The 16935-nt window shown below is 51.2% G+C and overlaps 1 protein-coding gene across 1 annotated transcript; it reads left to right on the top strand.

Annotated features, from left to right (window-relative positions):
• Nucleotides 1-424: 424 nt before the first annotated feature.
• TIFAB (TIFA inhibitor) lies at nt 425-4039 on the top strand. Its single transcript, XM_019740212.2, is given in 3 exon segments — nt 425-707; nt 2619-2773; nt 2776-4039. Coding segments are annotated over 2 exon segments (567 nt in total). The 5' UTR covers nt 425-707; nt 2619-2628; the 3' UTR covers nt 3198-4039.
• Nucleotides 4040-16935: the final 12896 nt, after the last annotated feature.

Below are 16935 nucleotides of genomic sequence, written 5' to 3'. Positions count from 1 at the left end.
CCCCAAGTCCAGCCATAATGCTGTCTTCACAGTCTTCCATATGCAATGGTGGCTTCCCCCACTGACCCTGTGTCCAAAGTGGTTCTCCTTTCTAACAGGCCTGGGGTGCTTTGCCCCCACCCGACTGTCAGGGGAGAAGAGGGACGTTGCTGATACCCTGGACACTGGGGACGAGCCATAGAGACTGGCTGAGCTGAAACCCAGGAGGGAACCCATCTGTCAGAGGGCCTCTCCTAGCAGGGGTCCCAGGCTGGGGTTTCTCAACCTCTCAGCCGTGGGGTTGTACTTCTGCAATAGGAAATTACACTTCCATTTTCTTTCCTAAAGGGGAAAGAGGAAGAAAGCAACAAAACTGTTGAGGCCTCTGACACATCACATCCCTGAACCACAGCCATAATTGCCATCCCCAGAAGCGCCCCAGCCTGGATCCACTTCCTCCTGAAAGCTCACAGCTATAGTGCCAGAGCCAGATGTGCCCTTGCCAGTAAGGGAGGTGGAGGACAGAGGGACTTGAAACCACAGTGAGGGGAGGAGGCCGCTGAGGCTGAGAGCACACACCCCAGAGTGTCTTCCTCCTGTCTTCCTAGAAGCAGCATTGGCAGGCCTGTGTTTCTGCTTCCCCAGAACAGCTGGGGTCCTGGAGATAGAAGACGTGCCTGCTGTGGTGGGGGTTTCTGTCATCTCTGGAGTGCTCAGCGGAGCAGAGAGTAAGGTCACAGGAGCAGGGGTGGACCCTTCTTTCTGAGTGATTGGGATTGATTCCTAAGAGTGGACGCTGAGTTTCTGGCCAGACCTGAGGACTTGGATACCCAGCCCAGCTGCCCTGGGCCTCGCTTACATCACACACCTCAGGAAGAGGCTTTCCACAGGTTTGGGCCAGAGGGGGATATGGATGGAGGGTGTGTGTGTGTGTGTGTGTGTGTGTGTGTGTGTGTGTGTGTGTTAGGGAAAAGGGGGTGTCCTGAGAGGCCCACCCCTCAGCATCAGACTGGAAGGTCCTTACCATTAGCCAGCTTCATTCATAGGCAGGAAGCGCAGAGGGTCATGGGGGAGGGGGGGCGGCTCAGAGGGACATTGAGCCTGTACCACATGTGACAGGCTCCCTGTTCCACAGCCTTTAAAACCAGAGTCCAATTTGGGGCATATCTAAATGTGATTTTATGTATGTGAGCTTCTCCTCATTTAGCCATTTGGCAAATGTACCCCCCTGCCCCCCCGCCGCCAACCCAGACACTTGCTATGGCCAGGCTCGGTCTGCACTGGGCAGTGGGACACAGGGCAGTGTGGCAGCTCAGACCACACCCTGCCCTCAGGAGGCTTTCAGGAGACAGGAGCAGAGTGGCACAGGGAGGACAGGACAAGGACACAGAACTCTGACGTGTGGTGCAAAGATGGACCGAAAGGGTGCTGGGCCAGTTGCCCAGGGGGAGTCTCCCTGTTGTGAAGGTCCAAGGGCAGAGAGAGGAAAAGAGCTTCATAAAAGAGGTCATGTTTGAACCAGGCCTTTAAGGAAGAGCAGGGTCTGGACACAGAGTTTGGGATGGAAGATACATTCTTAGTAGGAAAAAGAGTGTAAGCAAAAGCCTGGTGCTGGGAAAGTGTATAATCAGTGGTTTAAATGCACTCAGCCCTGTTGAAAGTTGGCTCCTACTGCAGGTGGGGGCAGGTCCTGGGCCACACGGAGTTGGTGGCTGTGGTAGAGAATTTGTGTTCCTCAAATCCATGTAGGAACAAAGCTGACAGTGGCAAGTGGCCTTGCCATATGTGCCAGTGAGATTCTAAAGGACAAATTATAGGAGATGGAGTTGCTGGGACAAACAGAGTGTGTTTCACACTGTGGCAGATACTGCCGGTTGCTCTCCATGGAGCCCGATCTGCTCTTGAGCGAGAGACCTTCTTCATCAGGATTTGTCTTCTGCCCCAGACAGTGAGGGTGGGATGCTTGTGGCATTCAGGCCCAGAAACATTTGGCTTCCCATAAGAAGTACTTGGAATGTGGTAGTTGTTTTTATTCTTCCTCGGATTTCCAGGCAGCCTCTCTGATCTCCCCAGAGCAGGCGGGGCTTCCCTTCATACGCCTGATGCTAGAAGCTCCTGTCTCTCCCCCCAGCTGCGTGCTTGGGAGTGTCAGTACTTGTTCTCCTCTCACATCTGCTTAACCCCAACAGCTGGTCAGAGGAAGGCTTAGCCAGGGTTCATTGTGTGCCTGTCGGATACAAGGAAGGTGAATCCTGTCTGTCTGTCCTGCCCTTTCCATGAAGCAGGGCCAAATTGTCCCCAAATGACCAAAACCTCACCCTGCAAGCTGGAATGCCTTATATTCTGCATAGATAAGGACAGACCTACCTATATTACAGAGAAGAAAACTAAAATTCAGAGAGGGTGGGTGGCATGCCCCACTCCCAGAGCACAGGAGAGGTGAAGCTGGGGCTACAACCAGTGGGCCTTGGTTCCTCCATCCTGGATTGACCAGGATAAGTGTCCACGGTCAGTCCTTGGCTCTGTTCACCTGGAGGTGGTCCAGGGTCCCTGAGGTGGGCCAGAGTGTCTGGGCTCAGGGAGTCAGAGGCGTGTTTGGCTCCAAGCCCACCTCTGTGTCTGTGTTCCATCTTTCTCAGGTTCCCGTCCATGGAGAGACCCCACACGGTCCTACAGGTGAGCCTACACCACCCCACAAAGGACCCAGCCATTTTCGCCGCGGTGCCACCTCGAATGCAGTATGACATCAGCCCACTGCTGGTAGGGCGCAGATCAGAAGCCCACCTCCAGCTGCAGCTCCCCGCCTCTCTCGCCAACACCTGTCCCTGGAGCCCTACCGGGAGATGGGCAGCAATGTGCTGGTCTTCAGCCTCAAGGCCCTGAGTCGCAGGGGCTGCGTGTGGGTCAACAGGCTGACCCTGAGGTTCCTGGAACAGGTCGGCCTGAGTCCCGTCAACAGGGTCGCCTTCTCCGGTGTGCAGATGGTGGTCCGCATAGAAGGAGGCCCCTCCCTGGAGCACTTTGTCTGCTGTTTCCATGTCAGTCCCTCCCCGCTGATTTACAGGCCCCAGGAGGAAGAGACTGATGAATGGGAAGACATCCCCCCGGGCGCTGCCTGCCCTGGGTTCAGAGCAGCAGGCTCCAGGTCACCTGGACTTTCTCCATGGCCCTTTCTAGACTGGGGACAGCCAAGCCCTGGAGGAGGAACAAAAATATAGCTCCGGAGGGAGCCCGCAGACGGCACGCTCTGCTCGCCCCGCCACTGCAGAGAGCACGCCTTGGCTGAAACAGGACTTGAAATATTTGAGCTACGTACATCATGCGATGCGACGTTGACAAGCAAGGCCTGCCTGGCTAATAATGAACTGATTCTGCAAACAGGAACAGCCTGGGGTGGGGGTAGCGCCCTTCGCGGTTCCAGAGCTACAAGGTAATGGTAACTTCATATACTTTTAGAGGCCCCAAGGGCCTCTAGAAGCCCCTCTCAACATTTCCCCACATTTCCAAGTCTTGTCTAACTAGGAGTTACTTTATGTTGCTAATTCTGTGTGCTGCTTAAAAGCCGGAGTTTGAGGTTGCTCCAGGAATGCATGGACACATGTAACAATTACGTTTGTGGTAGCTGGGGGTTACCTTGGGCTTTCAAATACTCACAGGCACTCTGGCTTAGGGAAGCCTGTGTTTAATAAACTGAAGTATTTCATTAAGCTGGCATACCCAATAGGATTCCCTGATCCCCAGATGGCTGCATGCACACCACGTTGTCACGCAGAGGCCGGGGCGGGAAATAAAGAAGAGGTGTAAGAGGAAATTGGAAAGGTGGGGCTCACATTTCTGGAAAGGGATGCAAGCCGAGCTCGGGACATCCTGGGCATGGAGAGCTAGAGGCTGGGCCTTTCTGGAAATTCATTGCCACCATCATCCTCCTCACCCTCACTCTCTGTCACTTCTGAATCAAAGCCTTGGCTGACCAGAGGGCACAGGTCTTCAGGGAAGGATGGCTTCCCAGAACACTGGGCTCTTTCTGGATTAATTCTATGAGAAAGTGGCTTGAGAGCTTGTGTTAGAAGAATTCAGCCCAGCAGTTATTTCACTTAGGGTGGGTCATATACCAATGGGATAAGGTGGTCTTTCCAAATAAGGGGCTAGTAGGGCGTCAGGCAGGCCAAGGGTGGGATAGTTTTCTCAGTGAACAGAGGAGCAGAGCAGAAGCAGCCACTCTCCAAGCCATTCTGGGGCAGTGGGGGAGGAGGGGGTGATTAGGAGTGTGGTTTAGAAACAACATTCCCCTGTGTAAGGAGGGGAGGGTCCTACAAACAGATGGTCGCCATCATGCTAGACCCTGGCTGGATCACATCCTGAGGTCTCTAACCACCTCCAACAAGGCCTTCAACACTCTCCACTTACCATCCAAGAAGAAAGACCCTTTTGTACCCAGGGCAGGCCACAAGTGAGATCAACTGCAGTGCCAAGCCCTGAGCGTCTTCTCCATGGGAAAGACAGCAGTGGGCAGGACCCAGGCCTGCCCTGGCCTGGGAAGCCTCCCGTCAATAGGCAATGAGGCGAGTAAACTCAGCTCACAGCCAGGGCTCAGAGGGGAGAGCTGTCCAATGCTATGAATGGTCCCTGGAGGCCCCCAAAGCAGTCCTTCATTCAGTCATTCAACAAACTGTTACCGAGCACCCACCTTGCATCAGATGTTGTGCAAAGCCTCAGGAACCCGCAGTGAACAAGGCTGACAAAGTCCCTGCCCTCAGGAAACTTAAAGGAACTCAGGAAAGGCATGAGTTCAAGAACTAATCCCTTCGTTATTTGGTCACCACTGTGATCAATGCTATGGACATTGCGTTTCCGCTCTTCAAGCTAAGTGAGCTCTCCTGTTAAGTGGCCATGTCTGATGAGTGCTCATTATGTGCTTGGCGCTCTGCTAGGTGCCATGTGCATTGCCCTGTTGAATCTTCACAACACCCAGATAGACAATGGTATTAAGCACACTGTACAGATAAGGAAACTGAGGCTCAGAAAGGGTAAGTATCTTGTCCAACATCATGTCACTCATCAGCTGTGTGATCCTGGGCCAGTGACTTAGCCTGTTTTTGTCTCCATGTCTCCTTCTGGAAATGTGTAAGATAATAGTACCCACCTGCTGGACTTCTTATGAGGGTCTTAGGAGGTGGCACATGTGAAGCACTCAGTGCAACACCTGGCACACAGTAGGTACTCAGTAAAGGTTACCTACTATCATGAGACCTGAGAGAGGGAACCTAATAGGTCCAGACCCAAGGGCTCACCTTGGACACATAGGTGGAGCTAGAGAAGGTTGGAAGCCTAGCAGACTGGCTGCAGGGCCCAAGCACTCATCCGCGCTCTGCGATTCCCACGTGAAGGATTTTGTTTTAGCCATGGAGCTGGTGAGCAGTCAGGAGGGGATTTTATCCTGTCCCTTGTACCAGAAGGTCCAATATTCAGGGTTTGTAGAATGGGAGACGTGCTGCCAAAGCTGGCAAGCAGAGCTGTGTGTAGTGTGGTCTGATGATGCCCACTGTTTTGGAACTTCCTTTATATTTCACATACAAATGGTAAATGCAACAACGATCCCTCCACAGGCCAAAGTGTTCCCCAAACTATGCCTTAGAGAGCAGCAGCCCCCATACAGAACCGAGAAGCCATAGCCTGGAGACTGCACCTGAGCATCAAAGCCTGAAGAGAGGAGGCTGGCTGGTGGCATCGCAGGGTCTCCAGGGCACGGCTCCCCTGCTCCACCAGGGAACCTTTGCCCCTGAGTGGAGGTTCTCCCCCTCCAGGAAGGAATATACCCCTCCCAACTGGGGGCCTATGAGAGGAAGCAGTCTGCATGGGGGTGTCTGCCACTTGGGGTGAAGGGTCTATGAGGCCCTCCGGGACCCAGGATGGACTGCACAGCAGGCTGAAGGATGACAGGGTAGAAGAGAGCCAAGACATAGCCTGCTTATTGTGTCAGGCTCTGTCGGTTCACGGAAATCTCCTCCAGGAAACTCACTGCTTGTCTTGTACCAAGTATCAAGACAGCAAAGCTCCCCTCCATGTTCCGTTCCATTTTTCTTTTTCTTTCTTTTTTTAAAAATAATTTTATTATTATTATTTTCACTTAAGTATAGTTGGTATACAATATTAGGTTAGTTTCAGGTGTACGATATAGTGACTCAGCATTTTTATACCTTACAATGTGATCACCACACTAAGCCCAGTAATCATCTGTCACCGTGCAAACTTATCACATTATTATTGACTATGTTCCCTTTCACCTTTTTTATCCATTACGCTCTGTTTCTCTCTCTCTCTCTCTCTCTCTCTCTCTCTCTCTCTCTCTCTTTAATTTTTTATTGGGGAACAGTGTGTTTCTCCAGGGCCCATCAGCTCCAAGTCGTTGTCCTTCAATCTAGTTGTGGAGGGCGCAGCTCAGTTCCAAGTCCAGTTGCCGTTTTCAATCTTTAGTTGCAGGGGCCGCAGCCCACCATCCCAAATGGGAATTGAACCATCAACCTTGTTGTTGAGAGCTCAGGCTCTAACCAACTGAGCCATCTGGCTGCCCCCATAGGTTCTGTTTCTCTTGAGTAGAAACCCATTTAAATCAGATCTCTGACACCCACCCCACTTTCTCCAGCAGCTGGAATTATCAGGTTGGCTTTAGGGCCCCGGTCTATGCACTTGATACCACTTTCCTTTGCCTGTTCAGACAGCCTGAGCAGGCCAGTGAGGCCCTTTGCATTCTCTCAGCTCCCACACACAGGGTAGCTCACGTGGCTGAGTGCACACACACAAACCCATGCACGCACACAGAGTGGTGATGCCAAACTGGGGCTCTGCAGTCACACTGCTGCCTGGCTTAGAATTCTGGCTCTACCTCTTACTGGTGCTGTGATTTTAGACAAGTGACTGAAGCTTTCTGTGCCTCAGTTTCTTCTGAAAAATGGGAAACAACAGCACAGTGAAGATAAAATGAGGCACTACATGTAAAGCGCCAAGAGAAATGCTTGGAACCCACCAGTGCTCAGTAAGGTTAGCGTTCATCGTCATATCTAGTGGATGAATTGAATGTACATAGACACTTGCACACACACACACACACACACAGCCCCTGCTAAAGAGCTACATCAATTACATTCAGGCATACCCTAGAGCACTACAATTCTCTGAGATGATGTGTAGAAATATAGAAATCATCCCCTGTGTCCTGTAAGGCATTTTAACCCTACATTCCTCTGCTTTTCCAAGAATGGGAGTGTCCCTAACCTGTCTTTAAGAGAGACACTGCATCCCCTCGAGTCCATGTCAAGGGAGACATGAAAAGCACGACGAAGTACCGTGATGGCGGATGCATCCGACAGCGCCATCCTGGCCACAGCCTGGAGCAAGGAAGGCCATGGCTGAGCACGGACAGTCCCATGTGGGATATTGGCACAGCGTGACCACGGTTTCCGTGTCTGTCTCTGTGAGACCTCAAGCTCCATGCAGACAGGACCACGGATCGTTCACTGTTGTGTTCTGGTGGCCATAATGGAGCTGGGCAGAGGACAGATAGGCAGGTGGCAGGCACAGGTACTCAGGGAAGCAGTCACTGTGCTAAGGCGTGAGCCAGGTTTCCCAGGGCAGGCAAGGGCAGGACCAAGGCCTGCAGCAGTAGGACAAGAAGAGGGCTGGCCAAGCCATGGGAAGACAGTACCGTGTTTCCCCGAAAATAAGACCTACCTGGACTATCAGCTCTAATGCATCTTTTGGAGCAAAAATTAATATAAGACCTGGTATTATATTATATTATATTGTATTTATTATATTATACCCGGTCTTATATTAAAATAAGACCGGGTCTTATATTAATTTTTGCTCCAAAAGACACATTAGAGCTGATGGTCCAGCTCGGTCTTATTTTCAGGGAAACATGGTAGGAACAGGCAAATGTGTCTCACATGTACTGGGTCTCCGTGGAGGCAGCCCAGACCCCCTGGCCGGGGCTGAACAAGGCTGGTGCTTCTGCCTAGCTCTTGAGCTTCTGCAGCCCAAATTCAACCAGAACTCTGGGTGTTTGGAATTCTCTGTGGTGATTGCTGAGGAAGGTTGACAGATGTGACAGGGCCCCATATCACCAACGGATAGTTCTCAAACAGCACTTCCTGCCCTAAACAGAGACATGTAGGGGACAGGCACTCCAGGAAACCACGGGAGAGACTGAAACAGTAGCAGTCAGGCTGCCTGGATTGAGCCTTGGCCTGCAGCCCACGTGTCCACAGGTTCTGGTTGGACCCCTCTCCTCCACCCCAGTGCAATGGAGACCAGCTCATGCAGACCCCGTTCGCCAAACACACACTAGGAACACCCTCCCTGTACTAACACCCTGCCCACACATACCAGAGCTGTCTCTTTAAGAGATTCCCTTGTGTCTGGAGGAAGCTAAGCTGTCACCCTGATGGAGGTGTCTGTATTTTCAAAGAGAGGATTGGAGAGGGCAATCCTGGCCCCCACAGAGTGAGTTTCCTTGTAGAAAGAGTGGCACTAAAGGCTTCGCAGTAGACCGATAAAGGGAACATTTCTGCTTCCCCTCAAATGGATGGTCACTTTGTACATGTGTAAAGCAAGATATATATGATATAGTCAAGGGGCTGGCTCAAGGCCCCCCTGTGACTAAGTAGTAGATCTGAGACGGGAACTCAGAACTAAGTCTTTCCATAGCAGCCCACTGGTGGCCAGGCGGCTGTCAGCAGAGACGTACAGAAGGAATGTGGACGGCAATGTGGACGGTTCATCACCACCGGCATGAACCTCCCAGACCCCCACCCTGGGCTTTGGACTGGGAGACCTGCCTCCACTGTCCCTACTCTGTACACTCTGTTCTCAAGATCTGCTCTGTGTCCTCTTCTCCATTGGTTCGCACTCCACGGCATCTGGTGCTGCTGGTGCTGCCATTAGGTTAGCAGGTTCCCGAAGAATCACACAGGACCATTCCGATCCTCCAGCTTCCCTTCACTGCGACAGCTCTACCTGCATTCCCGTGCTCCAGTTACTCATCAGCGCCCCAGGCCCCTGAAGCCCATGCCAGGCTTTGGGACAAGGAGGAAACAAACCCAGCTTCTCCATATTTAAGAGATGCCACAGTTAATGAACTCTGTTCTCGTTGCTGGGCTGTGATCCCTCTTACCTTGAACGTGAACTCGCAGGCGGATTAAAGTAAAATAAAACCTACCATTTGAGTTACATTCTCAGCTGATTGGAAACATGCATTACCTCCCCATGACCGGGCTGTGCGAAGGGAAGTTATTATCTTTCTTCAGAGTTTGTAAACTCTTTATGGCTGAGGCAGCTTTAATCCTGCTGGGGGAAAAAATGATCCAGGAATAAATTGCTCTCATTTACCTTTGTTTTCCAATCACATGCTCCAGTGGGAATGAAACATCCTAAGTGAGGGGATGTGGGGAGCCAGGTGATCCGGACAGAAGAGTTTAATTATTTTCTTCTTTAGGCACGTGAGTTGAGAGGGTTTCCCAGTGCCGTTTGGCGTGGGGGCTTGCTCCACAAAAATCTGCACTCCCACACGAAGCCAGCACTCCTGAGCAGTTGCTATTCTCTGCCTTTTTTTATTACTGGAGGAACATGGTCTCCATTTCCCCCCCTTCTTCGAGGGGCACTTGAAGCCACGGTGCCCGGCTCCAGGCATTTGGAAAGACCAGGAATGAGTCTGAGAAAGGGCAGATTTGAATCAAAATCAAATCACAGTGCAGGAAGGAGGGAAAGATTGTGGGGTCTGGAGGGGCTTTCTTTCCTCCTCTGTTATTTCTTTGCTCCTCTCCATGTTCTCTAACGCGGAGCTGACATAGAGCAGGTACCACCAAAGCCCCCAGGTCACACGTTCTCACTGCTGGAAGGAGGCCCAGCTGAGAGAGGTCTTAAAGATGCAGAGGCAGGGGTAGGGGTGGGGAATATGCAGAAGAAAACAAAGACTGGGGTCTTCGGAGGGAGAGCTCAGGCAGGCAGGCAGCCCTGCGGTTTCCATAATTACTTCTCTGAGGGCTCGGAAGCCTCATAGCATTTTTCCATTCACCTGCAGCTTGCTGCAGATGGGCTAAGAAAATGGAACCTATTACATCACCTTTAGGAGAAGTGGGAGAGGGAGTGTATCAGTCAGGATCCCGTCAGGAAAACAAAAGCCACTCTTAAGTATTTCAAAAATTTAATTCATGGCATTGGGTACACAGGTGATGGAGGCACTAAGAAGCCACATGGGCAAAGCAATTCAGAGGTCAGCAAGAGCAGGAAGTTGCTATGGCTGCTCGTTCCCACCCTGGGGCTTCAGGGGCAACTGAGAGAGGCGGTGTGACAGAGCCAGAGTGGGCACTGTCCGGCACACAGTTTCCCCCAAAGCCAGCACTTCAGAGGCACAGGCCGTCCAGGGGGTGATGGAGCCAACGAGGAGAATCAGCTGCTACCAGAGGTATTCCGAGGAGCTGAGAAAGAGGGTAAAATACCCCGGCTTGTTCCCTTTGCCACCCCAGTGGCTCCCATTGGCTGAAGCGAGCCAGAAGGCAGCTGCCAAGCAGCCTAGACAATGCAGCCTTCAGTTCATCTCCCTTGTGGTCGGCAGCAGAGGGCAGCGAGAGCAATGGATCTGAGGGCAAACAGTCAAAGCCAGCACAGGGACTATGCTCACTTCAGTGCCCCTCAGGTCCTGCCTAGGCCCCTGGGGTGGCCACCAAAAATGAACAGGAGAGGTGCACCACAGCACAAAGGGCTCCACGGCCCCAGGGCCTGCTGAAGGCAATAGGCCAACACCGGTCTCCCCCTCACCATCATCACCTCCACCTATGTGGCCTTTAGTGTCTGCAAGAAAGGAAAATCGAGGGCACAAAGGACAAGTGCAGTACAACGAGGTACAGAGAAGAGCAGCGTGTGACCTGGCCTGGCCCACACAACCCCACTCCCAGGGAAGCTGACTGGGAAAGCCGCTCCCCTCCCACCGCTGAGGCCGGCCAGCAGAGCAGGGTCCACGTCCCCACTGCTCTCCACTTACTGACTCGGAAACGGCCGTCTCCGGAGCTGTTTGCTTCTCCTCATGTACTAAATGGGAACGCTGTTAGTACTTACCTCACCTCTGTGAAGACTGAAACACACCACTTATAAAAAACTTTGTGTGCACAACTTGGAAATGCTCAATAAACGCCAGCCATTCATAATGACCACCGCCCACCCCCAAATCGTTACCCTACCAGGACTTCGACTGACTTTTTCCACAAAGGAGCTGGCTCCTTTCTAGTTCCAGGCTAGTGTTGGGAAACTCAGAGGGTTTTTTCAGGCAGTGATCTCTGGGACAAAAGGTGTTTCCTCAGCTGGGAACTTGCTGTGTGCTCTGTGCCATGGAACCTCCCACCAGCAGAGCCCCTGAGTGGCAGAAACTGTCTTGGACATGTCTGGACATGTCCATCTTGAACATAGATGGAGTAGCCAATAGATCCTTAGTAAGGGCCTGTTCAGTGAATGACAAGAGCGTGAGCCGGGAGAAAGAACTTCGGTGGGGTGATAGCAGACCTTTAGGAATGAGGCTTTGAGAAGAACCTCAAACCACAGCAAAGCTCCTGGTTAAAAGGTTAAAATGCACTTTAAGTAACTAAGTGCTCAAGGTGAGGAGAGGCCAGAATGGGTGGTTTGCTTGGTGAATGGGCTCACTGGATCCACAGGACTCTGAGCCCAGGAGCCACGGACGAATCCCAGCAAGGCCAAGCAGGGCCCTCACCCCGGGTTCCTCTGCCATCAGCCAAAGGTTTTCCTGTTTCCAGATGAATGCTGTCTGTGTGATGCAACATAAGCACCCAGCCCTCACCACTGAGAAACACACGCACGAGGTGCAGAGCTCCCCAACTTGGAGCTCTGCCCTGGGAGCACTGGAAGCAGGCAGGCTGGATGCTTGGCATCAGAGGCTTCCAGAACCAGGGCCTCATTACTGAGGAACACATGGTCCCCTGTGGACACTCGTTGGAGGCCAAGCAGGGAAGCTAATAATCAGGGGGCTCCATCTTTCAGTTTTACGTTCCGCTTCCCCTGGGCCTGTGGTTGCCGTGCAGATTTCAAGTTGAAATGTCAGGAAAGCCTCATGTGGTCTGACTTCTTCCCCACTCCACCCCACCCCACCCCCCAACACATACACATTTGCACATGCACACATGCACACGCCTGCCTCTAGGCTCTGTTAAGCACCCCAGGTAAAGTGTCGGTTAGAAAACCACAGGGTAATTATGAGCTGTGAGATTTGCTCCTCGGTTACTGAAACAGAAAATAGTTCCACTTGAGATTCTCAGCACACATTACAAACCAAAGGGAATGTTTTGGCTCGGCTCAGGGGAAAAAATAGAAGCTGAGGAGAGATCTCATTAGAAGAATGGTGAGGGGCATTCGGGGGAGGCCAGTGTGTTCTGGGGAAAAAAATGCCATACACCCTGGACACAAGGTCCTGGAAGTACTGGAACAGCTCTGACTGTAGTGTTTACCAATTCCGATTTCGATTTCAGTGCTATAAAATCCCACCATGGTCACTTTCAAGGTATCAAAGATGATGGCACTGAACTTGGAGTTAGAAAGAGATGCATAGTGAACACACTAATATATAGCATTTCCACTACACAGATAGAAACGTAAAAATGGAAATGACCTCAAGAGCACAGATACAGTAAAATACAGTAAAATAAATAGGAAGCTGTGAGTTTTGATTATTCATTAATTTTATACTTAATATGGTTTATTTGACTATAAGCTTCTACAACTTAATTTTTAATAAGGGCTTGTTTAACCATCGGTTCTCACAAGACAGTGTGAGATCGCTCCAGCACAATGCTGTATGGAAAAAGTTCCAGGCCCTTGTGCAAAATAACCCACGTGAAGATGCCTTGGAAATGAAGGTGGTGCCTATACCAAAGCCCTGGAGAGGTCAGAGGAACCATTCTAAGAAACTTGTACAACGTTTTCCTATTTAGAAGTGAATGTGTTTATATTTATTACATTAGGTATTCAAAATGACGTATGAGGCTGTTAAACCATCCCGTGCTACAGATGAGGGAACCAAGGCTCAGAGAGGGGAAGCGTGACCAAATTTGCTCAGCTGGTAAGTGCCGGAAGCAGCATTTGATGTATGCTAGATCCTTGCTCTTCTCCCCACCCCCTCTATCCGTGCATACCTGGGGAGGGGCAGCCCATCAGGTCTGGCTGAGCTTGGGTTGCAGACTTCCACGGTCTATGACCATTTCTCAGATGTCAGCAGATAATGGTTCACAGTTGGAGGGCTTACGCTGGAGCCCTGTGATCAGTCCTCTGGCTTAAACCATGCAACAGGAATATTAAGAGACCACACCCACTGATTTCCTGGGACCTCTCGCTCAGAGCTTGGGGGCCGTGACAGGTCACCTGGCATTTAGAGGCCATTTCCTTCTCATAAAGAAGGAAAGCACAGCTTTCTGGGTCCGATCTATCTGCTGGGAGAAAAGGGACTTTCAACTCCATCCCTGAGCTGTAGCCATACCCCAAGGCCTCCTGGACACTGAGAATAGGACACTACCTGGCTGGCCACCCAAGTTGTGTGTATTACCCAGCAGCCCCTCCGGGAGCCCCAAACAGGCCACCTCTCCCAGCCTGGAACAACTGGCATTGGATTGTAGACAGGATCAGGACCGTGCTTGAAGCTTGAATTCCAGACCCCAAATGCACGTGTGGCTAGAAACCAGTCCCTACAAAATCCTACAGTACAAAGTGAACCCCCGTGCTACCTCCCAGCATCTCCTAGCTTGGCGACTCCCCCTCTGGCTTGTGGGTAAAAGACATCCCATTGCCCAGGCCACATCCCCTCAATCCTATGTCACTTCAAATTTTCTGGCATGTAGGTTTGGTATGCTTGGCTCTTTTAAACATCACGCTTTATGGCCTTTTGCAGTGTAATTTTATTCCTGTCCTGCCATTCAATTTGAATTAAATATCAAACAGATGTGAGTCATTTTTTTTGCTCTTTTTAAAGAAAAAGTTTAATATTAGGGAGCATGCCCTCCTATATGATCAGGAAAGCCATTTGGAGAAATAAGCCCCTTCAAATTAAAAAAGAATCACATTGGTTAACGTTAAGATGCTTTCAAGTGATACATTTCGAAGTGCTAAGGGAAGGTGTTTCCAGGAAACTATAAAGCAGCCAGGAGAAAGGAGAAGATATACGGCCCTAGGCTGATGGGGAAATTGGAGCTCAGAGAGGGGGCACCCCCACCTGGGGAGGAAGCTCTAAGCTTGGAGATGAGGTTCACAGATGATGGTGGGGGAGGCCATCTTCCCCAAAGGCCTAGGGGGGAACTGTTCTCTGCAGCCTGTGTGGTCACGGTGGGAAGGGAGTCAGGAGGAGCTGCATTCTGCTCTGAGAGCCAACCTGACCTGGGTACCCACTCCTCACCCTCACATGCTTGCACCAGCCCGGCACATTTCCCCTCCACCAGCGGTCTCAGGGGTGAGATTGTATGTTTGGACATGCTGAATGGCTTAATCCCTTGGTTCCTGCTGCAGGCTCTTGGACAGTGGGGTCTTTGGCCTTTTCTGGGTCTTGGACACCTCTGAAAATGCAGAAACAGCCATGGCTGCTCTTCAGACACAGGCACATGCAAGAACTTGCATATAACCTCAGAGGCCCATGGTCCCCTGATTTGGACCCTCTCCCCTTTCGCACAAGGTAGCCATAGCACAGAGCATGTCACCATCAAGACACTCAGCCCGCAGGGCAGAGGGCCTGCTCTCAGGGAAGAGGAACCTACGTTCCAAGCAGCCACACGCCCAGCACCATGCAGGGCCTTTGCGTGGGCTGGAGGAGCTGGTCAGCCTCCAAACCTCTATGACTTCTTGGCAACACGCATGGCTGGAGCTCAGCGTTATTGGACCTGCCGCCATTTATGGCTGTGAGCCAGGGCTTCTCTAGTGCTGGCTCAGGCTAAAGTGTTTCCATGTGGTCCTTTGACTCATTGCACCTAAAAGGCAGCTCTCCAACTACAGCCGGCAGACTACAAATGACATTTCCATGTGGTGGGGAAAGGGGTCAGAACGCCTCTGATTCCAGCTGGTTCTGGCCATCCTGGACCCTGAGATGAGGCTCTGCACACCCAAGGTTTGCATCTAGGGATGATGTGCAAATGCCCAGAGACCCTGCTCCATGGGGAGCGTGAGGCCCTGCTGATGAGAAACAGAACCAACACTTCCTAGAATTCCATAGACAAAAGCGAAGGTTGAATGGAGGGATTTAGAGCAAAGAAAAGCCTAGACTTTGGAGTCAGACAGCTGAAGTCTGGATCCTGGCTCTACCACTTAGTAGTTTGGTGACCTTGGGCAGGAGACCAAGGTCTCCCAGCCTCAGTTTCTGCCATCTGTAAAGCAGGAGTATCGCCTGCCTCACATGCTGTGTTGCAGCCATCTAGCACAGTTGACCTACATCAAGGGCTCAACGTTAAGAAGTTATCTTCTTTTGTCCTTCCTTCCAGGATGACAATGCCCCTGTCTGATGTGCTTGTGGGGCGTGAGGGGCTGGCAGGTGGGTCAGGGCCAGGCTTGCCCCCGGAAGTAACCACACTGATAACCACAAGAGGAGCAGGAGATGCAAAGGAAGGGATGTGAGTTACTGTCTCATAATTCCTGTCTGGGGGAGTGGGGAGGGGAGGAATGCAGCAGAAATATCTGCAAGTGGTTTTAGAAGAGGAATTGAAATTCACAAATCATTGCCGTTATTCCAACCGTTATTTTGCCTCTGTGGCAATTCAGTAAGAATGTACTGAGATCCATTCTGAAAGGCTGGGGGGAGGGGAGACCTGGCAGAGAAAGGGTGAGGTCTGGACCCTGCCCTCTAGGGACTCAGGGATACATCAAAGTTCTAGAAGGGCTCCGAGTGCAGAGTGGCAAGGGCTGGGCTGGTCAGAAAAGGTAGGAGGAGGACGAAGCTGTGCCTTCAACGATGGGAAGTCTGTTGGAGGACAGAGACACCCACCCTCTGTGTCTTGTTGCCCACCAGGCAGAGGTCTGAGGACAAGTTAGCCTGCTCTCAGGGTTTAGGACCCCTGAGAGTTTAGGACCCCTCCACCTCCCAACCTACGCAGCCACATATGACAGCCATTCATTTGTGTTTCACTCAGAATAAGAGTTCCTTTCTATAGTGCTGCTCAGGTGCGCAGCCTTGGAACGCCTAACAGCAATGAAAACATTTCTCTTACCCTAGAGCTAGGGGCAGCCATGTGCTGGTCAGAGTCCAGAGGACACTCCCCCTCTCCTCAGGGTCTCAGTTCCTCTCCAGGCTACAGGGGCAGAGGGAGTACCAAGTATGTGGGATCATGGGCTATGATGGGGCTCAGTCCCTTTTCCCCCCAGAATGCCCAGGACGCCCTACCCGACCCTGGAACCTCATGTGGGTGGCTACACTCATTCTGATGACCCTGTGTTTGTGTCCCGCCAGGGCAGGGCCTTAGCCATAGGCTTTCCTCCAAGCCTTTGGGATGACGTACATCTCACCCTGGACCCATGACACAGGTGCTCATCTTAGTAGGAACTCGATAACTTAGACACATTCATATCTATCACTCTTCTTATTGAATTTTCATTTTTAATTATGCATTTAAATATTGAATGACTTAAATATATTCAAGTAAACAATTACCTACATTTCCCTACAATCTTCATCAGAGCACACACTTTCCCACAGTTGTGATCAGGACGCATTGACTTGATTTCTCCAGTTATTCCCTGGGCATTTTACATGGTTTCAGAATTGTATTGATTGCATTGGCTAATCACTTGTGCAGCAATGACACACCTCAGTCGATAACTAATTGATGGGCATTTTCATTGGTTACATTTTTTTTTTTTTTTTGCTGTGTTTAAATACCTTAAACTAGTCATAAAAATTTTTTTAGAACAGTTCCCTTGGGGACGTTC

The sequence above is a fragment of the Rhinolophus sinicus genome, linkage group LG10 (genome assembly GCF_036562045.2).
Source record: "Rhinolophus sinicus isolate RSC01 linkage group LG10, ASM3656204v1, whole genome shotgun sequence".
Classification (NCBI taxonomy): domain Eukaryota; kingdom Metazoa; phylum Chordata; class Mammalia; order Chiroptera; family Rhinolophidae; genus Rhinolophus; species Rhinolophus sinicus.
Note: the sequence above shows the minus strand (reverse complement) of the source record. Positions and strands in the feature narration are given on the sequence as shown.